A 23,581-nucleotide genomic window follows, 5' to 3' on the forward strand; every position below is an offset into this window, starting at 1 on the left:
GGTCACTGTTGGCCTCCATCATGTATGTCATAACGAGTGGTAAAAGACAGATGGTATAGAGTACCTAGTCGAGGGTTTGACGGAATGCCGTCTGGTCAGGTCAGCAGAATGAATCTTCGGTTTACTGACCATGTGAATATGGTCAGCTGACTTCAGCTAACATATCTGACATGGTCAGTGACCGAAAATTCAGTATACTGTGGTCGAGAGCATACGTCGCAATGGCCGTCCCAACTAAGACAGCTGTGCAAGCCGACAATGGCATGCTCTGTAACTACACACGACTAAACACGCAGCGCCCCCAAACAGCGTCGTATACCCTTTGCACGGAAGAACTGAGTGCGAGGCCCTAGCTGTCGCACAGGGTCTTAATTTTCACACAAATGCGATCAGCCCTCCCCCACAGCAACGAAGAAGCAACAAATGTCCCGCCGCGCATTCAATATATTTGCGACACACGCGCACGCTTTCCTTCTAGTTGTATACTTGAGAACAAAAAAAAACAATTTTTATTTTAACTTCGCTAACCCTGGAATTCAGCGAAAACAAGGACGCTTGCTAAGCACCTGTGGCTCGTCCACGGCAGCGCCTGCATGGACAGCCGTTCTATAGTATATACACACACGACCACGTGGCTTAGACGTATCTCATGGTCTTACACCCCCATCAAATGTGTTTAGGGTCAAAGGTGAACCCAAATGTCACCTAATGTCAAAGGTCAAAGATCAGAGGTCAACTAAAGGTCATGGGTCAAGGGCAGAGGTCAAGAGTTCCACGCCATAACTCATACATGGCTAACATGGTTGGGCTGAAAGTCATTGCAGGCTATTCTCCGGCCTATGCGACTTCTTTACCAACGTGGTGAAGCTTTTCGCTTCGTGTTGAACTGCCGTGACTTCTTTAGTTTCATTCCTTTTAGAGCCCAGTTCGCCCGTTGCTGCGTTCCGCGTCGTAGTCGCTGTAACATGCTACCTGACAGGTGACGTGTTACGGAGTGTGACAGGTGACGTGTTGGCAGGCAGCAGCAGAGCGAAGCGCCACCTGACACACGAGAGGAATGGACAGCCGGAAGGCGGCTGCTACGGGACGATGCCGGAGGGTCGCTAGCAACGCAACAGGAACCTGCCAAGCGGTAGCAAGCGGCTTGCGAAGAGCTGCGCTCAAATTCCGAATTACCGTCTGTCATAATGGGTCGTCTGTCTGTCTGTTACTGCCTGGAAGAAAGAAAGGAAAGTGCACAGGCCTGCTCACTGGCTCAAGCCGAGCCACAATCGCTACCACGTGCAGATAGTAGCGAGAGTTGAAAGATGGGACAGAAAGACAGGATAGTAAAGACGCGCTAAAGACAAGGCCGATCCCGGAGGTAGTGCAATACTGGGCCAACCGGTGGCGGGAAAGAAGCATCCTTCAAACTCCCCGCCACATTTCCAAAAATAAGTCCAACTTGGACCCGTAAGAGATACTCCACGGGTCCGGACAACTATAATGGGGCGTCAATTTTTTTTCATTTATATATCGGGCGTAAATAATGCACCTTTCGTACCGCGGACAACGCTTGCTGTCACGGAGAATGTCAACACATGCTGGTTGTGGGAAACGTTTCCCCAAATCCCTGCCTTTCCTCAAAATCGACGGAGTCCAGAACATCGTCAACGCCAATGCCAATGATCACAATGAACGCGGCGGTGGCGGCTGAATGACGTCATAGCTGTCACGTGGTTTCTCCTCGGTTCAAGGTAAAACTCTCCTACACGGCGAAGCAGCTACGCAAGGTAGCAGTAAAGCATTCCCTTCACAGGAAGGGGACGATTAGATGGCTGCCCGGCCCTATTGAGCTGCGATGTAGGGGCTGCCGCACATGTGGCGAGGGCTGCTTGTCACCGGAAGTACCTGTTGCTAAACCGTCGTCGTCGCTTCAGATGAGGCGGCTGTTTCGAGTCCTTTCTGCCAATCTTTTCTCTCAAATCTCGTTTAACTCTCCAAATGTCTGCCCGTAGCAGCGATTATCTTCACGTGTCAGTGATTACCTGCACGTGGTAGCTACTGTGGATCAGCTTGAGCCGGTGGGCGGGTCCGTGAACTTTTCATTCTTCCCTAAGTCTCAACAACGAGAACAAAACTCTGCCACACATCGCACCACACAGCGGGACGCCTGCTTCGACAGATGAGGCAGCTATAGGACAACATGTACGCATTTTTATTTGTCTGCATAATTTCGTGAATCTATATACAAGTGAAACCATTTGACAAGTGAATCACTTAGAATTGAACATGTCATTAAGTGCGTGCAACAGCTGAATCGAATTCATTATTTAAGTAATTAATTAATGTATTAATTAAGCGAAGTGCAATACTCGTCTCCAAGCAAATTGAAACAATTAAATTGAAATATTCTGCCGAATTCACGGAATTTATTCAGTGAGCCGATTTTTCATGTTATTGTTCTTGATACAAATTATACATTGTTTTGCCATTGTGGTGTTGTTGGTTGCTGCTGTTGCGCCTGTTTCTAAACATTTTGAACCAATTATGATACTGCGGCTTGCATTGTTTTGTTTCTCACCCTAATATCTTTTGTACAAGACATATTTTTTATAGCAATGTGTAATGTGTATTTCCTTTGCCCCGTAAACCTGTATAATGATGTTGCAATATTTTAATATATACGTGCATTTATTTTTCCTGGAAAAACCTGCAGTTCAGCATTGTTCTTATGTATCACTTTGCAACCGCTCACTCCCCTCTCTTACTGCCTCTGCATGGGCCATGAGAGAACTTGAGTAAATTATAATAGCTAATGCAGATTTGAACTGAATAGGTTAATTTGGTTGTATTTCATTAATTAAAATGAATGGATAAGGGTTGCCATTTTTGTATTACTGGTATATTTCCACTTCTGAATTTCCAGGTGTTCAATTGTTTTGTGTTTGGCACAATAAATGTTCAAGTTCTGACGCGGCTTCTACCACCGTTATCGCCAGCACCAGAAAAATTTAATGAGCATAACATTTGAATTTTGTGTATTGGACCAAGTTGTCATTTTAGTAGGTCTGCTATACATGTTCAAAGCAAGTGGTCATCAGTTTATTTTAGCATCTAGCGAAACCACCCAAACATACCCCCTTTATATGCCCTGAGGCCGTAACATTGCTTAAAAAAAAAAGATGTGTGCATGTAATATAGCTCATCTAAATTTTATGCAGCTGACTACATGGGTCATTTCATGCCAAACGCACCAATGTTTGCTCATAACCCTCTTTGATTTGGTCCAAAAAATGTGTCTTTTATTGAACTCACAAAAGAAATTTCTCTTAATATCGAATGAGAAAAAATTTTTCTCATCATCTGACAGTCCATTGAATTTTCCAGACTAGTGCAAAAGTAGGTCTCCGTACAAAATTCATGATAAAATGTTTCTTTTCTTTTTGGCCTCCAAAGTTTTTTTGGACAACTTATATGAGTTGTATTTTTTATCATGTGTCAAGACAATGCCTGCACAAGGTTTTTGTTTTTTGTAGTTTGTTTTTTAGCTCAAAATGCTTCATTTCGGAACTTTTTTAAAAAGTCCACACGACATTTATGAGCTATATAAAACTTTTCATTGCCTCGCCAAAACATGTACTACATGGATAAATTGTTTACACTAAAATTAAACTGAATAACTTACAGAAAAAAAATTCCAAAGTTGCAAAAAAGTGCATTGTGCTGTGTATCCAGACAAAAATATGCTGTAGTGCTCAATGCAACAGTGCAAAATCAATTCCTCAATCAATCATCGATGCAAAGTGCTGAAAACACACAGTGAACAGGTGGTCTGTGAGATTATTGGGGCAGCTAGGATTATTCAGACTACGAGAACAATGCGTCAGCACACCGTCCCTATTGCTAACAAAAAAAGAACTTGAGCTGTCAAACGTGCAATGATTTTCACGACTGTGCAGGAGTGCGTGTGCCACACAGTGTGCAGGCCACGTGTCCTTGGAACATGTGGCGACTTTATAGAAGGGTATATGAAGTTCTGTATTTCTCAAAACAAACATTGCAAGTCAGCGCTTGTTGTGTCACCTTCTCATCTCGTGCACCCGTCTGTGTTCTGCACTGTTACTTGGGAGATGCTTTGGTGTGCTGTTTTTATAAAAGCCATGCTCTGCGAGGTGCGAGGACGGAATCAGGTGGCTCGAGGGGGCATCCACAAATGCGAATATGATCGCCTCGGGAGACCAGAATCTTACCTTATGAAGGCCACATCACGACACCTTATCAGCTTCCCACATGAGCAGATGCTGCACAAAGGAGACCCTCTGGGTTCCGGAAAGTGCAGTTCAGAAAAAAAAAGTCCAACTTGATCACAAGTTTGGAATGGCTGGCTGTTCTGGTTAAAGGTATTGTGCATTGCACTGTTTTAAACATGCATCTCTCAGTACTGTTCTTGTTTAACTCTTATCATTCTCAGAAACAGAGGGCATAGTGTACTTGATCCCCTTGAATTTTGGCTATGTTTACAATGGTAAAACTGGCAGGTGTGCCAATGAGAGGTTAAAAAAGCGCCATTATGTTGTGAACAAAGCTGTGAGGGAGAATTTGATGATTCACTGTCGTGATTACGATCATTTGCCAGATCCTGAGAGCTGTGTGCTGGAATTCATGCGCTGTATTGTGCTAGACAGACACAGAGAAAAGTTGATGTGTGAGATAATCAAGGCTACGAAAATTTTAAAATAACCACAATCATTGTGGTAGCGCACCTTTTGTGTCACTCACACTCACTAAGAAAGAGTTCGTGTGGTTAAATGCCCCATAATCAATTTTTGTTTTGTTTTCAATGCGTCCAGCGTGAATATGTAAGGCATACCTTGTTCATTGTTTTTTTTTTGGGGGGGGGGGGGGGCGCAATGTATATATTTGACGTGGTTTGCAGTAAACTTTCTTGAAAGACAGCGTTTGTGCCATCGTATTGTTTCGTCGTCCTTGTCTGTGCTATATTGTCATGATTATTTGACCTCCAGCTACCAAATTAAAAATGACATATTTGATGCCACCAACACACTGAAATGGTGATTTCGGGGCAAAATGCGGCAGAACCGCATATCCAATGGCCACCATTTTGCTCTTGTTTGAAAACTGCCGCTCTTCCCTACATTTAAGTATTACTTAGTATGGGGAAGTTCTCTAGGAATATCTGCATTCTGCCATTTTCTGCGGCCTCTACAAGGGCCTCTAGAGTGCCTGGCATGCGCATCTCAAATGCAGTTTTTTCCACTTCGTGTTCTTGCCAACTGATTACCCTTACAGATGTTTTCATTATGCTTTTGTGGTGCAATTTCAATTAAACTTACACTGTCGAGATCAGAAAGAACTGAACCATGGAGCTATGCTATATTTTTGTAGCTCGGTCGAACATATCAAATTTTAATGTCACCTAATTATATTTCGTAATTATGATGCTTTAACAAAATTGAACATTTCTGTATGATGTTGTACCTCAATAACAATACAAATAGCATAGCTTTGCATGGTTGAGGGAAAGTGTCTGAACAACCTGTAATAAATTACGTAATTAGGCTTCAGTTATTTTTCCATAATATGAAAACCGATTTAGATGTTCTGAAACTAATTACATGTTCGAAAATACAAGGAAGTATTACATATCCACAGCTAATTTCTTTACGTTATATCTTGTAATAAACATTTTCATTTTTAAGATCCACATCTTCCCTTTAGCCTCGAGATCGTTAACCAGCCTGCTAGACCGTATGGATCCTTGCTTTAAAAATTCACATTCTAAAATGTCCTTTTTTGTCCTAGGTATTTCTTGAAGACAGCACAGAAGTTGATGAGGAAAGCTTTAAGTACATGCAAGAAAACTTTGGTGGCAATTTGGGCTGCACATTCATACTTGGCTCCAGTGCTTTCACTTCAGATCGTTTCAATGCAGGTATGATGCTTTCAGTGCATGCAACACTCTGTCGCTATTCATAAGCACATGCACCACCTATCTTCTGGCCAAGGTAAATTTCAAGCCCTGGTACTCAGAGGATTCACAGATGAGGCTGACAACATAACATTTCTCGAGAGTGCATTGAAGTGTGTTGTTACACATTGCTTTGCATTCATTAGGCTGGTATGGCTTGTGATCCCGAAGCTGCACATGGGCTAAGAGAGATGCCTTAGTGCAGGGCTCCGAATTAATTTCAACCATCTGGGATTCTTTAATATACAGGCACTGGCATCGCACAGAATTCGCACCTTTTGCATCAGTAGAGTTATGCGGCTCTATGGGTCTGACCTGACTAATATGCATTCTTATTATACCCTGATGTAGACAAAGGGCAGGCATGTTAATTATGAAGTAATTTAGATTTGCTATCAGTATAATTGATAACTTGAAGCAAGCATTAGCCTGAGCATCAAGTTTATTCTAGGCTAACGATGGGGTCAAGTGATCAACAGCATCTGTTTAGTGTGGTGGACTGTAGTGGTTTAACTGTATTTACCAAACTATGTGCACAAACAGTTCTGCTTTAATAAATTTTTTCTCATGACTGGTAAATCTTGAAGCAAGCAAACTGCATGCCAAGGATGCATTGTATTGTTGTCTGCATTGTTGTAGCCACTACACCTAGTTATATTGAGTGAGAAGATCCGTGAGTTTTGATTAAGAGCCCTGCTACTGCACTATGACACCAGAGCTCCGATGTGATGGTTGTACAGTCATTGACAAAAGTTTGCAGGATGCAGATTGGCCGAAAAAAAAATTGCATTACCTCGCTAGAAAGTCAGCTATTCATTCCAGCAAATGGAGCACGCATATGTCATCATGCGTGTGTACTTTTCATTGCCGTGCTTTGCCTGGCTACACAGGAATACATTTATTGCCACGAATCTGCAACACACAGGCTTTTGTGTATGACTGTACATGTGAACAAGCTGTGTAAGAAAACCAGAAAAATTATAACATAGTGCTATAGTTGCTATACTTTTCTCTGGACCAAGACGTCTCTCAGAGAAAAAATTAAAGGCGAAAAAAAGGAAAGGCACTAGAGTTTGGCATACTGTCATCCCAAGCTTGATTGTATCCTTTTCTATTTCGAAGAAAGGAAAGTGCTACAGAAATGAGTGGAAAGCAGGTTGAGTGTAACGAGAAATGCCAGTGTAGTCATAATCTGAAAAGAGAGCTGGAGCAATTTCTGCCAAGCAAAACTTGTACTATCACAATATTATTTTGGTGTGGCTGCTGTTATTAGCTTTTTTCAAATGACTGCACCTGCTTGACATAAAGCCAGAGTAAATTAAGCAAAGGCAGCTACAAAAAGCAAAGCTGCATCCTGCTCATATAATTGACTTCTGCTGCCCCTATGTTGGACACAGCAAACCACATGTCCTTGCTAAAGCAGCTCATTGTAATTATTTAAAGGCGCCAAAAACACACACAAGAGAAGATAATGGGACGGAGTGCCACTCACAACTCTGTGAGTGGTCAAAGGTCAACGAGTTCAAAGGTTTGATTCCTGGCCATTGCAGCCAAATTTAAAAAGGGTAAAATAGAAAACCGCCAGTACACTGTGTGATGCCAGTACACATTAAAGTTCCCTAGGTGGTCAAATCATCTGAAGCTCCCCACCACAACATTTCTCATAAAGCATGGTCAATGACCTAGGCAGGCAAAGTAGAGCAGTGCATCTAAAAATAATATGCAGAAATGTGGTTAAGATTGGAGCTGTAAGGAATGCACCTACTTTGGACAGTTAGTGACTGCAGACCTGGATTATGAGAGTAAAATAACTAGGAGAATAAGAATGGGGTGGAGTGCACTTGGCAGGTACTCTCAGGTGATGAATGGCAGTTTACAAGCATTTCTGAGGGAAGTAACAGCCATATCTGTACTCTCCTACGGGGCAGAAGTGTGGAGGCTAACAAGTTCGGTGAACTTAAATTCAGGGCAATTCAGTAAGCTACGGAAAAGAAACTGATAGCTGTAACATTCGGTGACAGAATGAAACAGGTGGTATTTGCCTACAACTGCTAAATAATTTATAACTGAATTTTTTCTCTAATGTGTTTCGGTTTCATTGACCGAACGAAGACTCTGACGTCAAGTGAGAAATCATTTTTGTCATTTCAGGTCTTGGAAGAAGCTGGATTAAATGTCGTAGTGAATTAAATCTACATATCTGCTGATTATGTTAGCTTTTCTAGTTGATCACGTGACCAAAACATCAACTTGATGTCACAGTCATCGTTCGGTCGATGAAGCCGAAACAGCATGGGAGAAGAAATTCAATTATAAATTATTTAGCTGTTGTAGGTTTAGTACCATCTGGTAATCCATGTATTCCATGTCTGATGCATCATTTGAAAAAAGAAAACACGTAATAAAATGAGTTGTCTATAGTCCTTAAAGGGTAGTGCTACAAGGGCTAGCATAACAGAAGATGAAGTCAGGAAGGCAGATGAAATTAGAAAGTTTTCAGGGTTAAAGTGGCCGCAGATGGCACAAGACAGGGTTAATTGGAGGGATATGAAAGAGGTTTTTGTCCTGCAGTGGACATAGACTGATGGTGATGATGATGATACATCACGCTGGACTATCCGACTTGATCAAAAATATGGGGCAGAGGTTTAAATGATTCTAAATGCTGTGCAATAAATTCCATCTTGCAATTTGTTCGGCTGCTGTAGGTACTGGTATTGTTACCACTCAACTCCTTTGCCAAGTCTGATTGCATTTGAATGTTGTTTACAGAGGAGCCTTTAACGTCGTCCCCCCAGCCATCACTGGAAGCTTTTCAGTCATTGACGATTCCATAGAACTCCCTGTCTCATGAAACTCTAACAGCCCTGAGTGCATCAAATCCACTTGAACGAAGTCAATATCAAGAAGTAGTAAGACTAATAGCAACAGCAATGTGCAAAGCGGCCTCAAGGCCAACTGCAAAGCAAATCCGGTCAGTGGCCAATCGTGTCGGCCAGAAATATTCGTCAGCACTCTGTGACGCACTGTCCACCTCTTCAGGGGGTAAAACGTTTCATGGACTTGCTTACAAAATTAAGTGCCGAATTGAAAACGCAAGGCGCGGATGTAAGCGCCTTTCTGAGGAATTGTGCGGAGGGCCTCTGAAGAGGGCAACAGCAAGGGCAACTTATGGCTGCACAGAATGGCAGCCACCAGTCACTGCCATAGACTTCAATGATTGTGAGGAAGCAAAAAAAAATGCTTCTTGCTGAAAGCCTGAAAGCTCTAGAGGAGCAAAACATTCCTCTGCAAGAAGAACTCTTGATGCGTGCTTATGAAGCAATTCGAGCGACCATCAACACTAAGGGCAAGCGAGCTTGTGATGTACAGAAAGAGTGGCCCTTGCTCTTCACGCAACGGCACTTCCTGGCCCATTTTAGAAGGCATGTATGCAACTGTATTTGCAAGCTGCATGTCAGTAAATTGAAGTGTTGTTTGAGGTTTCAGGAAAAGTAACTGTTGCTGAGTGTGTGTTAAAGTAATGCTGGATGCCGAATGTGCAGGGTAAGCCACGTATTGGATTAGGGCACTTCTACTACCAGATGCAATGTCAAAGGATAACTTCCAACAGTTAGTGCAATAACTGTTTAAGTAATAAGGAATCCATAAATTACAGGCTGTGAGCATTCATTATCATGTCTGAAAAGTGAACAAAATTAAAAAATTGGGTTAAAATTTTACTTAATTTGAAACTCGGTGCAACAGTAGTTAATATAGTCGGGAGTAGACTGCACCTATGGGTAACGGAGTGGATTCCAAGAGAAGACAAGCATAGCAGGGGGCGCAGAAAGTTAGGTGGGCGGATGAGAAGTTTGCCGGGTACGGTGGTCACAGTTGACAAAGGACAAGGTTAAATGTAGAGACATGGGAGAGGCCTTTGCCCTGCAGTGGGTGTAGTCAGGCTGATGATGATGATGACTGCACCTGGTGCAGTTGCCTTTGTAAGTCTGTCGTGCTGCCTTCTGAGAGCCTTACCTTGCAGTACAAGATCAACAATTTTTGCAGTCCATTTATTCTTGTTGTTGATAGTATGTCGCAGTAGGCATGAGGTATTAGTGTGGTCATGCATATAAGTGTATACCAGATATTTCAGGGAAGCCCGCATGTTAATTAGTTAGGTGCATAACTAAGTTCTGATAAAACTGTCACAGTTAGCACCTGGTTGCAATTAGAGATTTCTAGCTGGTCATTACTGATAGCCATGTCAATTTTTAGAATTTTGAAACACGATTACCTTTGGCGCTGTGACATGGAAAGTTTGGCTATTTCGAATATATAGTTACGTGCACAAGAGGGATTGGTTTGTCTGCATGCATTTCAAAAGTGCTTGTATCTTGGCATGATCTAGCTAAAATTTGCTGGGCCACAGCATCTAGAGTAATCGTGTTTTCGAAATTCAAACACTGATATGGCTCTTACTAATGACCGGCTACAATTTTTAATTACTGCCAGTTGCCTGACTGCGATAGTTATGAATTTAATTATCAGAAATTATTTAACCAACTTACTAGCAGACTTTATTCACCTGTTTGCATTTCCCGCTTACACTGGTATTATTCTGCCGCAGAAAGTCTTCATAACTCAAAAAGCCAATTTTTAAAAATTAGTGGCAGGCTTCCCTGAAACACATTGCATATGACCATCAATTTCGCACCAAGATGGCAGGGCCAAAAAATGAAGGGGTAATGCATGACACAAAGAAGAGAGGGCATGCCCTGTAGATGTTGATAAATTGGTCAGCACTGGATCGTTAGGTTGAAAAGGGTGAAAGTATTGTGCAAGCACACAAATTACCTTTCACTCACTGTTATGGTTGTTTTCAGCGATGTCAAGAAGGCTTTACAGCTAAACATCTTTTTTTTAGGCTAACGGACACGCAGATAGAAGGATTATTTGTCAATCAAGAAATTGCAGACCTCGAGGTCTTGTATGCATTCCTGCGGCACAGCCTGAAGGGAGACGAGGCACTTCAATGGCTCCTTATGACAGACAGGGCAGGACATGGGCCGTCCAAAAGCTCTGCTCAGTGGGGTGTTCCCATTGCTGTGCATTTTCTTCAAGGAAAAGACAGAGTTCCTATTTAGTGTTTTTTAGGTGAGATTATTGCGGGGATGGATATTTGGTAGCCTCTCAGCATTAACATAATTTCTGCTTTATGACCGTAGATGAAACTTTCACATATCTCTAAAATTCTAGAGCACTTGCTCCATCATTTGAGTTCACAGAAATTGTAGCCAGTGGCAACGAAAAATTAACAATTAACATGCGTCATTGTTCCAGTAGAATTTTATGGGCACCACCTCAAAGTTTACCAAAGTGCAAAAAGCTGTGAACTTTCCTTTTTGTAGTCCTGCTGCTGCAATTAGCCAGGTGTTCATTATTCCTGTGATTCTTCAGCACACTTGTCACCTGTGTGCCCTTGTGTTGAACATGCAGTTTCCTTATATTCATCTGCTTATGATAATGGCTTCTTACCTCCACAGACGTCAACCTGTGTTTCTGAACTGATTAGTGACCTGCCTCCTACACCAATGGTGGTTGTACTTGGTAAGATTTTAATAATTTTCTGAATGCTTTGAGCAGAGTATAACCTTCTAAAAAGCATGGAAGTATGAAACCTCATTGATCACAAAGAATTAGAGCGTGGTAACGAAGGAGGTCGTTGTGAATTACCCTGTATGTCAGACTCAATGCAGCTTCAAGAATTCGATGAGGCATGCCAAGCAAGCTAAATTAACCATCCGCATGCCACAGTCTTCTCTTTGAGATTGTACCTGGCAGCATAACCCGCTGCTAAAACCTTGTTAGTGTAGCTATAAAATTCAGGTTTGTGGCCTATAATATTAACTTGAGAATATCGCATGCATTGCCATTCATCCATCTGCTCTTGTCCGTTGCTTTATAAATACCTTCAGTGTCTAGCATTTGCATCTACATAGAGGTGCCGTCATATTTTTTTTGTGAGCTGTGCTGACATGACCAGCTATGTGAGAAAGATTTGTATGCCTCATGTTCATATTATCATGCTAAAAATTATTCTTCTGAGCTGTAGCATTAAAAAAACGAATTGCTCCACAATTGCTAATATTTAATCCGAACTCAGTTTTTGATGCAGTCGTTGATAATTTTCTTTTCAGGCACAAGCATCTTTGACTGTGATTGTACGTGCATTGTGACACTCGATGGAGCAAAGTGCTTTGAAGGACTGAGCTTTCTGGCCGCTATGGAGACCCTGTATGCTGCGTACTTTTGTCTCAACATGAAATACAATCAAGAAGTGCAAGCCACATTGCATTTCATTCAGAGGTAACCACATAAATTTTTCTCTTGTGTATAGACAAGTTTTTATCATATCTATCTCTTTATGACTGTTGCAGTATATACTCAGTAAGACGTGAGGAAAAAAATAGCATGTAAACTGCATATGCCTGGCATCCCTCCTGCAGCATCTCGACATCGTTCCGATTCAATGTGCACGTGCATTTTGTGCATAGTTTGACAACCTTAATAACACGAACTGATGGGCGAGTTGGTCTAACACTATGGTGAAACAGTGCAGTGGCACACGGACAAAAAAAGAAAGTAACTACTAATCTTCACTAGGTGGCTGGATGGCACATCCTCTCATATGAGCTGAGCATACGTGAAGCCACTGGAAGTTGGATGGCTTGTGTCAGAAGACGGAAGGCTGCTGTGCTTTTCAATGAATGCAACCACAGCTTTCATCCTTTCGTACATAGTTTTTATGCCACTCTCTGGTGGCAACTGCTGTTGTATCACAGAAATAAGAAATATGAACACGAGAAATGTGAGCATCGCTTGTCATACCTTCCAGTTTCAGGGAAATTCAGGAAAATATCCATGCAAATGCTGCGGTAAAGAGGTGCTTGCATAGCACTCTGCGTTCTTTTTTTCAGAGTGCAATGGAGTACTAGTAGAATGACAATGAGGCTAAAGTCATCTTATAACTGAATTTTCGCATAGCAGAGAATAGGCGAACCATGACAGAAACCAGGGCACCCGTCCTTTGAACAGCCGCTCGATTTTAAATACTTCAAATATACAGCGCTAGAAGTTGCAAACAGCCGATGTCTCCTGACATCGATGGTTGATTAAGATGTTTATTGCTTGAAGCGTTCATTTAGCTACCGGACATGCCTATAGCACAGCGCACAGCCAAGTTTATCTAGCGGCACCTACCTGAAGCACGCAAAATAGTTTTTGGGCTAGTCATGAGCTAAAGGAACGACTTGTGAGAACGATGAATATTTACGGCAGCATGTGCCATTTTAGATATGTGCAGCGCGAGAGAAATGGCCAACAGGAGAGAGTGGTAGAGGACATGCGCTGCTTTAAGCCAACTGCACCAAGCCCCATGAATAAAAGCCCATTCAGGCATAGTACTTTATCTGCTACAATACAAAGCAGTACTTGATACCCTCTTGTACCAGGACACCACTGACGTCACATTGGGTAGTAGGTACATCCTCTGTCGGCTTCGCTCAAAAGAATACAACTTGGCAAAGTGGTTGGCTAGCTGCGGAAGTTTTCCACTTACTACATGACAATAAAAATCAACGTTTGCAACCTGGTAACTGCAACATAATAAGCGGTATCACGCAAATTATAACTTGAATACTAAGCAAAACTTCATGCTGGGCTTCGTGGTGCATATTATTAGACGGGTATTTTGTAGTGCAAAAGGACAACACAGAGCCTAGGAGACAAGGCTCTAGATTGCCTGTAGCGCTGTCATGTCGTCGGTTCTCCTACTTGTTGTTCCGTTGCACTCTGAAGGCCCCTTCTTCCTGAAATGTCTTTCTCAAAAACTTTTCTAGTCTTCTTGCATAGTTGATGGCGCAACAACCACACATTGTTGTGAAAAAAGACAAAAGTGACGGAAAGACGAAATGTGTAATCAATGATGCGAAACGGAAACCTCAGAACTTTGCTGATGTCCCATTCAGTGTACTGTGAAAGGCTGGCTTCTGGCACAAGCCCATTCACTTACAGTGACTTCATGCTCAGGCATCTTTTGCATCATTCAGCCCCTTAGTGGAGACCAGTGGATGTAACGCACTGATTCGCTAATGTACAGGAGTGCTACGCCCTTTCTTTGCTTTGTTTGCATGCCATTGCAATGTTTCACCATTGTGTTAAGACGACCTGCCAGGCAATGTGGTTTAATTACAGAATAATGTCAAGTTGGCTGCACCTTATTCGGAGTCTTTTCTGTAGCCCTACATCAACTTTTTGCAAAGAAAATGTGTGCAGGATTTTCATTTCGCATTTTCCAAGCTGTCATTTGCTGTGCTTGAGGTCACAATAAAATTGAAGAACGCGTTGCTTTCCATTTATGTTGAAAGAGTAATGTGGTGCATTGGAAATAACGTTCCATATTGCAATTTAATAACGTAAGTCGAAGTGCTACATCTAAGATGAAATTTCAGGCTCGTATCATCTACTTGAGACGTATATTCTGCTGGTGTGAATGCTACGGGATAGCCAACTCTTGAAGCTGCATAATAATGTCTAAATGTTCAGTATAATATTGAAGTGCGTACTTTTGTAATATGCATCTCTATGTTTAGCTATCAGATTACATGATTTTTGCTACCATTTTCAGGATGAAATGCATAAAGACAATGGACTGGTAAAACAAACTGAAGTTTATGTAGGAAGGTGTAATGGGCAAATGCCTTGACTTCGGCACTAAAAATCTATACCCTCTATAGGTGTCTTGTTTGCGACGAATACTTCTTCTATTAACTAAAAGAATAAGGAAACAGCCACTCACCTAACTGCACTTGAGCACCCTGCTTATGATTAACGTCATCGTTAGCTAGATTTTCAAGCTCATCAAAAGTGTTCGGAGGTACATTTCGCTGTCAGTCTGGATGCTTAACTGTCTGTAATCATCCTCAAGATGTCTTTTCTGTTCTTTGAAACAAGTATAACAGGACTTTCGTAAATGAAAGAAATGCTTCACAGTTGTGATTTTTTCTGTAAGAATCAAACATCTGTCATTTCCTTATGTTGGTGTCTCATGTTCAAGGAACATGGCAAAGAAAGGAAAAGTAAATGTGTGGGAATGTGTGCCCCAGCATAGGTATCACAGGCTTATTCCAATAATTAAAGTGACACAAAAATACCAAAGGTACCAAAGGCCAATAATATACCAAATCAAAAAAAATACCAAAAGCAAAAAAAAGCCGAAGGTAAAGAACCCTGTCCACTATGTTTTTGTACGCTAATTGAAAATATGCCATTCAATTTCATTATGTTATGTAATATGTAAAATTTTGGAGAGAAATTGTAAGAAATTTTGCTGGAGGAAACTTGTTAAAAGGCATGCCATTCATTTGTAGTGATGTCAGGGAATGCAATAAGGGTAAAATTATCATCTTACTTATCATAGAAATTAAGTTGTTGGTGTTTGAAGTTGCCACTTCAGAAACGGGAAGGCAAGCGTGTACATATTCTTGTTTTTAAAATGGCAACACAAGAACCTTATAACTCAAGTTATATGATAGGCAGGATGATTTTACCTTTTGTTGATGTCAAGACAAAAATAATAGCATGCGTTTCAGCAAGTTTTCTGCAGCAAAATTTCTTAGTTTCCCTCCAAAATCTTACTTAACATATAAGTGCACAAGCACTAGATGTCTATAAAATTCAGTGGCATATTTGGAATCACCGTGTAGAAACACGTTCCATGGAATTTTCATAGTTGTGACTATGATTGGAAATTTTTTTTCTAAGACCAGCTTCCCTGCTTACATGGGTTGCATGTGACATCACAGATGCCATGATTGAGTCCAAGGCGTAGCTTCTGCAGTGCAGGTCAGAGCAGGCGGTAACACGTGGATTTAAAAATGCTCAGGTTTCCGCAGTGACTGTTTTCAAACATGGAGCTGCTATGACGGTGCAACACATGTACAGTGATTTATAACTAGGAATCAGTGATTATACTGCAGTTCACTCCTCACATGTCGAGGCTATTGTTCGGTTCATGAAGTATAAATAGCATCAAGCAAAAGTATGATTATAAATAATTTAGCTGCAATAGGAAAATACTACAAGGTAATTCATATATACTAATGCCTAATACATGATTTGAAAAAAGAAAACATGCAAGCAATATTTTGGTATCTGCTGTTCTTGAATTCATGTTGGGCATGGCTTATGTAAGCCTGCAGTTTAGCAAGGCAGCTAGGAAAGAATATTTATTTTCATATTCTTACCGCCCTTGAGCCGGCCCTCCTCGAGAGATGAGTTGTAATTTAATGTGCTGTAGTTGCAAAGTAAGTCTTGGGAAAGGTGCTTGTTTTTTTCTATTCTCCACACCCAGCAAGAGTTGTGCTAAAAGACGGCATGCGCACACGTCCGCTCAACCTGTCTGCTTATTGTGTATCGTGCTTTAGGGCAGTTCTTCATGGCCTTCCTGAAATCTTGAAGGCTAGCATTTATGTGACTATGGCTCAGTTAATAACTTTCTTAAGCTACATTAATCATTTGGCTCAGTATTAAAATCAGAGCTCAACTGCATTGGCTAGTCATGTGTAAGATCCCTAGTTTTTGAAAAAAAACCCGCTGATTTTAGCATTTCTGTGCAATGGTGTGCTAGCAGCCACATTATCTTTTTTGGACGATATTGTGTCTTCAGTAACCAGTACGATGACGTAACGATAGGAATGCTATTGTTTGTCACGTGACTTATCATGAAGGGTACAACCTGGCAATGAAAAAAGTTCAGCTGATGTTTTGATATATTTGCTACCGTTCTGCTCATGCAAACTAGTTCAAGTTTGCATGAGCTTGGGACAAGCAATAGTATTTCTGAAGCCACGACAAATCATCACTGATAAAAAGTCACTCTGAGCATTGCTGGACACTTGTAAATCAATATTGATGTCTCCAATATTGATGTCTCCTTGCCATCAGTTTGGGATAATTCCATTAAAATTGTCTAAATATTCAATGAAACAGGGTATTTTCCCTGCTGGTGTTCTGTAGACAAGTACCACAACTGCATCATTACATCTTAAAGTGATTATTTCATAAACGCTTTTAAGTGTAGAAAATTCCTGTAGCACTGGCAGCAATGCTCTCACTCACATTCTTGTATGAGGTTTACAGCACGGGCACCTGCCAAAAGCAGTACTACCATATATGCACAAATGCAGCACGAGTTTATTCTTAAAATCATATGCTTCAGAAAGCACTTCACGTTATATTGGATCCAAGGTATGAATACAGAGCAATTTTTTTTCTAACTTTTTTACACCCATAGCGAGCTCACCCAACAGACTATTGAGCTGCGAGAGTAAGCCAACTTTTTGGTGGCCAGGAACGTGGAAAGGAAACCGTGCAGACTACTGAGAAAGAATAGAAGGCACTGAAAGAGCCTTGAGTAGTAGGGAAGGAAAAAAATTGCTAACAAGCACAGAACTGTGCCGTATGGACCATGAAGCAGTGAGAAAAGGAAGCGATGGCATGCGAGCCGTTGCTGTAAGGCCGCGGAGAATATTGCAGATTCTTCATATGGAATTCACAGAATTCAAAACTTTTTCTTAAAATTAGAAGCTTAGGCATGAGGCAGCAACAGCACTGTACTGCTGTGCAGCAACTGCACGCACAAGGCATATCTCTGGCACCAGAAATTTGCTGTGTAAAGCATGCTAAATCAGAATGCAGTGAGTAACTGCAGTATTGCTATTGCTGTTGCCTGCCTAATGCTGGAGGCATTTGCTTTCTTGGCATCACAGCATCTCTTTTTCCATGTTTTGTGATGCGTGGTTTTTCTTGAAAAGCTAGTATAACCATGTAAATGATGTTAACATGAACCCTTATTTCCACAGAAGTGGCGCAAAGAGCAAAGGCAGATCTACATTTAGACGCCCTATAATTCTGCACGTCTTAATTCGGATGATCTAGCTTCTTAATATGTCTTATTCTTTTCAGGCAACTAGTGGGCATGAACCCAGAGGAAGGGAGCCGGCAGTTGAACCGGAGGATCACCTCAGTCCACCCAAAAGTGCACAGTGCCCTTCAGCAGCTTGACAAATTCAAAAAAAAGTGGCAAGATTGCATGTCTCGGATTTAGTGTGTTTGTGAACTTTGAACTTCCATTTTGGATTTATTGCGTAGCTCAGATTACGAACTCTGATATCGGAAGTTAGATATTGGAAATTAGATTCGATTTGCAAGTACATGCATAATGTATATCATTTGATGTGTAGCTTGTTTTTGCTATTTTTGTACCTTTTTGTGTTCATAATTAAAACTGTTTCAAACTAATTCACTTCTATGCAATTTTATCACTTCCTAGATTGTGTTTGAAGGAGGTGCAAAATACCACACGCAAGCTATTTACTTTCAAAGTGTGTTCATTTTGATACGTAATCTGTGTGCAGAAAAATTTGTTTGCATGCTACAAACATGACACATTTACCATGCATAGCATGCCTCTTACCTGAACGTGGGCCTGGCTCCGATCAGAAAATACAGGAGTGTAATATTGCGTATCATGTGCCATCAAGCATTAAACAGCATGTGTTCAGTCAGCTTTCAAAGATGAACATGGGCTGCTCATAAATGCTACGGGACATGCATATGTTAGCATCTTTGCAGTGGAATGTACAGTGCAGCATGAGAACAGAACGTGATATGTAGTCATATAACACAGATCCTGTCATGTTAACTTGGTTACAGCACGCATGCTATACATTGTTGTGATGGTTGGTGTTATGTTGACATAATAACAGCACATACACCGTGGCATACAGAACATTTGACATCATAACAGGGTACGTAGCGTGTGTGCGCTAACCTTGTTGCCGCAAAATGCACCGCACCACTTTACCACGGGGTGTGTGCACAACGGAGTGGTGCAGCACATGTTGGGGCAACAAGGTTAGCGGCCACATGTCCTGTATTTATGCGGGATTTTTTCTTACAGTGGAGGGTAACTCCGCTTCGAAACCCAACTTGTCCTAGAGGCTATTTGCTGAGAGGGTCTAGTTCGCAAAATACAGAGGCGCATACAGGGGTCACGGCCGTACAAAGTGAAAAAATGGGACGAGTGCTGCTAGCATTCATTTCCAATTTTGTCCAAGTCCGTGGTTTCGGCTCAGAGATCCGCATGACTGAGCCACCAGAAAGCGGCGAATAAAGAACTGTAGCGATTTGTCAACATTTCTGGCTTTTACCTATGTCTCAATGTATTTGTTAATGCATCCGTTTAATTCATTTTATTCCCACGTGCTAGCGTGGTTAAGTCTCGGAGTAAGGAGTGTGTTTTACTGCCCACCTGTGAGGCGACAGTCTGAAAAATTGGATTTGGGGGGAAATGGCGCAGTATCTGTCTCACATATCCGCGGAACCCTGAACCGGACCGTAAGAGAAGGGATAAAGCAGGGACTAAGAATGAAGGAAGAAACAGGTGCCGTGGTGGAGGGCTCCTGAATAACTCGGACCATCTGGGGATCTCTAACGTGCACTGACATCGCACAGCATACGGGCGCCAATCTCAGAGTTTATGTCGAGTCGTTGCGGTGGCCATTGCTCCCGAAGGAGGCCCCGATGCACGGTTCGACGGTCACAACCGTAGCACTCGCTCGGCAAAGAGGAGCCGCCAAACTTTGACGTCTCCCTTTGTGCGAGGCGAAAAAAAAACTCAAGTCGGCGACGCAAGGCCAGGCTTAGCTCAGCCGGAATATCTGATACGCGTCTCGCTGACAATCTCCAACGCGGGCGTTTGATGGTAATGTAAGATTATCGCAGACATCCATGTCCGAGGTTATACATTCCCTAAGGTATCCATGTTGTTGCGATTACAGGACGATACAGGAAAGTGCACGGGCCTGCCGACGGGCTCCAGCTATGCGTAACCATGCAATGCCGCGTGCAAACAAAGGACAGTTCAGAGGTGTGAGAGGAACTACTGAAAGAAAAATGGTGCGCTCGATCAACTGCGACCATAGGAGCGACGGTGGTTCTGGTGGGGCGCTATTTGTAGAGTCAGTTGTGTGGCGTTCGCAAGATAGCGACAGCACGCGTCACAGCGCTCATGTAAGAATGGTGCCGAGCGTGTCTTCGTGATTAGGCGTTAGGTGCCTTAGCCAGAGGACGTGGGAACAAAGCCTGACAACGACGGCCCCGTTTCGATGTATACGCGAAATTATTTAAAGAACCCTGTGTGTTCGAAGTTACTGCAATACCTCCCTATACGATGGCCACGTTTGACTTGAACCTGCGTTTAATGCTGGCTATCAAATTCAGGCAAAGTGCCGAGTAGAATGGCAATGCAGTCGCCACGTTTCGCTTGAGCGCGAACGGCAAGTGTAGTTTAAATATTTAGCTTAAACGCTTGTCGGCACCTCGTGTTAGGGAAAGAGGCCACGCTGGGTCGAACACTGCTGCCTACCACAGCAACGCCAGCATCAAGGAAGCGCCACGTGACAACGTTTAGCCGCCGCGGTGGCCCAGTGGTTACGGCGCTCGGCTGCTGACCCGACAGACACGGGTTCGATCCCGGCCGCGGCGGTCGAATTTCAATGGAGGCGAAATTCTAGATGCCCGTGTACTGTGCGATCTCAGAGCACGCTAAATAACCCCAGGTGGTTGAAATTTCCGGAGCCCTTCACTACGGTGTCTCTCATTGTCTGAGTTGTTTTGGGACGTTGAACCCCTCAAACCAAACCAAACAATGTTTTCTTCCTTTTTTTGATGTTAGGAACGCTAGATGATAATGGAACTCCGTTACTGCAGCGTTGTGCTGCCGCCACACTCTTCATGAGCGCTTCTGATCGAGTGTCGTGTAGTTCGCAAAGCGCTGAGACCTGATGCCGCAGCGCTGGGCTACGAAAAATTGGTTTTGAAAAAAGGAAACGGCGATGTAATTGTCTCGCTTCTCGGTGGAACAATCCGCTTTCAAACCAGCGCCCGTTCGAAAATAGGAGCGCTGGTACCGCCGTAGTGTTCTGCTACAATAAGGTGATGGTTACAACTTTATTGCCACAAAATGGAAGCCTGGATTAGTTGGGGCTGGTGCGAGGCAGTGTGGCCTCCAGTCGGGGGCGGCCTCTTGAGCTCGCGTGATGATGGCCAGCTGCGCTGTTTTCTTGAACTTGCCAAGAGCTTGTCCCATTCCTTCGCCGAGAGAGGTGGCAAGATTGTCATCGAAGAGGGTGGGCTATCGCATTAGGGCAGTGAGTGCGCCCTCCGACCCGAATTTTACGAGGGACAGCCTGATCTCATTTCATGACATCACCTATCACTTTACACTGGAGAGGCGCGCTTATGCCCCTCCCCACAAGTTGTTCACAAAAGCGCAGGAAGTTACCTGGCGCCGACTGCAAACACGCTCCCTTCTGAATCCGGCAGTGCTTCCCCTCAAGGACCCCCGACCAGTACGACCCAAACTGCCATAAATGTGGTGAAAGGGCCAAATACGACCACATTCTGTGAAACTGCGCAAATGATACGCTTCAGGCGGAGTTGATACAGCTCCCTTCTCCCGAGCGGTGGGACGCCGCGCTGGTGAGGTCGGATCCTAAGATTCAAGTATGGACATTCCAGCGAGCCAATGAAGTCGCCGCTAGCCATGGGCTAGCGGCCATCTAGTATGTCTCCTGCAATCTGTTCTCGATGCAATAAATGTTTTACAATCCAATCCATGAAAATTGAAAATTGGCTGTTGGGGACCCGCCGTGGTGGCTCAGTGGTTAGGGCGCTCGACTACTGATCCGGAGTTCCCGGGTTCGAACCCGACCGCGGCGGCTGCGTTTTTATGGAGGAAAAACGCTAACGCGCCCGTGTGCTGTACGATGTCAGTGCACGTTAAAGATCCCCAGGTGGTCGAAATTATTCCAGAGCCCTTCACTACGGCACCTATTCCTTTCTTCTTTCAGCCCCTCCTTTATTCGTTCCCTTACGGCGCGGTCCAGGTGTCCAACGATATATGAGACATATACTGCGCCATTTTCCTTCCCCCCCCCCACCCAAAAAAACAATTATTATGGCTGTTGGGGAAAGGAAATGGTGCAGTATGTCTCAAATCTCGGCGGAAACCTGAACCGCGCCGTAAGGGAAGGGATAAAGGAGGGACTGCGAAAAGAAAGCAAGAAGGAAATCCAGTAGTGGAGGGTTCCGGATTTATTTTGACAACCAGGGGACCTTTATTTATTACAAATGGTTTTTTTGGGAAAAGAAATGGCGCAGTATCTGTCCCGTATATCGTTGGACACCTGAACTGCGCTCTAAGGGACGGGATAAAGGAAGGAGTGAAATAAGAAAGGAAGAAATAGGTGCCGTAGTGGAGGGCTCCGGAATAATTTCGATCACCTGGGGATCTTTAAGGGCACAGGGTGAGCCCTATACTTCCCATGCATTTTAGGCCATGTTGAGGTACATGTTTCTCACTAACTAATAACAGTAGCCTAATAATACATATATCATTGTTTGCCAAATTTTGTGCTCTTTTTACTGAACTAGAATATTTGAAATGGGTTGAAAATTCGATTTTTAATAAAATTTTTTCCGGTAGTACACAAATCTGGCCTTTCTTTGCGCATTTCAAAATTCATAACAGAATAACTGCTCAGTGAAATTGCTTAATTCTAGTTCAGTAGTTGGCAACGCTTATGTAGATGATTGCAAAAAAAAATCAGCCGTCTGTCTTGAAAGGCATTGGAAATAATGAAACCTTTGTAAGAAAAAACACTGTTTTGAGATAATAGAGCGTAAAGAGAAAAAAGATGTGAAAAACCATTTTTTATTCGCAGAAACGCCTCCATAGTAATTGGTTTAATAGCCCCCTGCTTCGTAGTCACTGTCGCAGTCATTTTTTCGCTTTTCGGCTTGTCGTTTTGACTGTCGGGCCTCTTTTGTAAGCTGTCGTGTTGCTCGGTCCGCAAAGTACATGTGCTTATGGTCAGCTTCCCTCAGCCACTTGATGGTGTTGCTCCCTGGGTTCAATCCACACGCCTTCAAAACGTTGGCCCGTGCGATGCTACCATCATTAAATGAAAGAACAGCATCCAGTGTTGCCATCCGTAGGGTCCGAAGCCTAACAAACACATTCTTTGGCGCGCGTTCCCAAACAACATGGTTGAACGACTCATTTGCATTTTGAGTTCGCCCATGCAGGCACTTCTCTAGGAGCTCAGCCTTCGATAGCTCCCTATAAATGGGTTTGATAGCCTCCAAGACAGATGCAGGCAAACTCTCCTTGTGGAAAAATGGCTTGAAAGCTTCGATGTCGAGGAGCTGGCGCGTTCGGCGTTCGGGATCTCATTCGGTCGTGGACATCCTTTTGCTTTTTCACGATGAGCGTAGCGGTTGCAGTGAAATTCACGCCTGACGAAGGCCTTCTTTGCCCTGGGCATCTCAAATTATCAGCAGCAACCAACACCGGCACAATTTACAATACTGATCGAAAGGGATAGCACTCGGACGCAGCTGCATGAAGGTTGCAGAAACGTGGAAAAAACGTGCAAAGCGTCTCAGGATTGTCTTGGCCAAAAAAGAGGAGCTGCACAATAGTTGCCAGACAATTTTTTATAT

At 43.0% G+C, this 23,581-nt stretch overlaps 1 protein-coding gene and 1 pseudogene across 1 annotated transcript; one reads left to right on the forward strand and one right to left on the reverse strand.

Annotated features, from left to right (window-relative positions):
- Nucleotides 1–1,341: 1,341 nt before the first annotated feature.
- LOC144116830 (U2 spliceosomal RNA) lies at nucleotides 1,342–1,484 on the reverse strand (annotated as a pseudogene).
- A 3,953-nt stretch (nucleotides 1,485–5,437) lies between these two features.
- Nucleotides 5,438–18,213, forward strand: LOC144132218 (uncharacterized). The gene is made up of 4 exons (XM_077664482.1): nucleotides 5,438–5,935; nucleotides 11,497–11,560; nucleotides 12,151–12,319; nucleotides 17,978–18,213. Exons 1-4 carry the CDS (start codon nucleotides 5,834–5,836, stop codon nucleotides 18,117–18,119), a joined length of 477 nt encoding a protein of 158 aa, XP_077520608.1. The 5' UTR covers nucleotides 5,438–5,833; the 3' UTR covers nucleotides 18,120–18,213.
- Nucleotides 18,214–23,581: the final 5,368 nt, after the last annotated feature.

The sequence above is a fragment of the Amblyomma americanum genome, chromosome 1 (genome assembly GCF_052857255.1).
Source record: "Amblyomma americanum isolate KBUSLIRL-KWMA chromosome 1, ASM5285725v1, whole genome shotgun sequence".
Lineage (NCBI taxonomy): Eukaryota > Metazoa > Arthropoda > Arachnida > Ixodida > Ixodidae > Amblyomma > Amblyomma americanum.

Bases quoted from the DNA above. Each gene is read 5' to 3' on its own strand.
- LOC144132218 (XM_077664482.1), top strand. From the start codon at position 5,834: ATGAGGAAAGCTTTAAGTACATGCAAGAAAACTTTGGTGGCAATTTGG. The intron at 11,561-12,150 runs GTAAGATTTTAA...TTTTCTTTTCAG, and splicing joins ACCAATGGTGGTTGTACTTG to GCACAAGCATCTTTGACTGT. The intron at 12,320-17,977 runs GTAACCACATAA...TATTCTTTTCAG, and splicing joins ACATTGCATTTCATTCAGAG to GCAACTAGTGGGCATGAACC.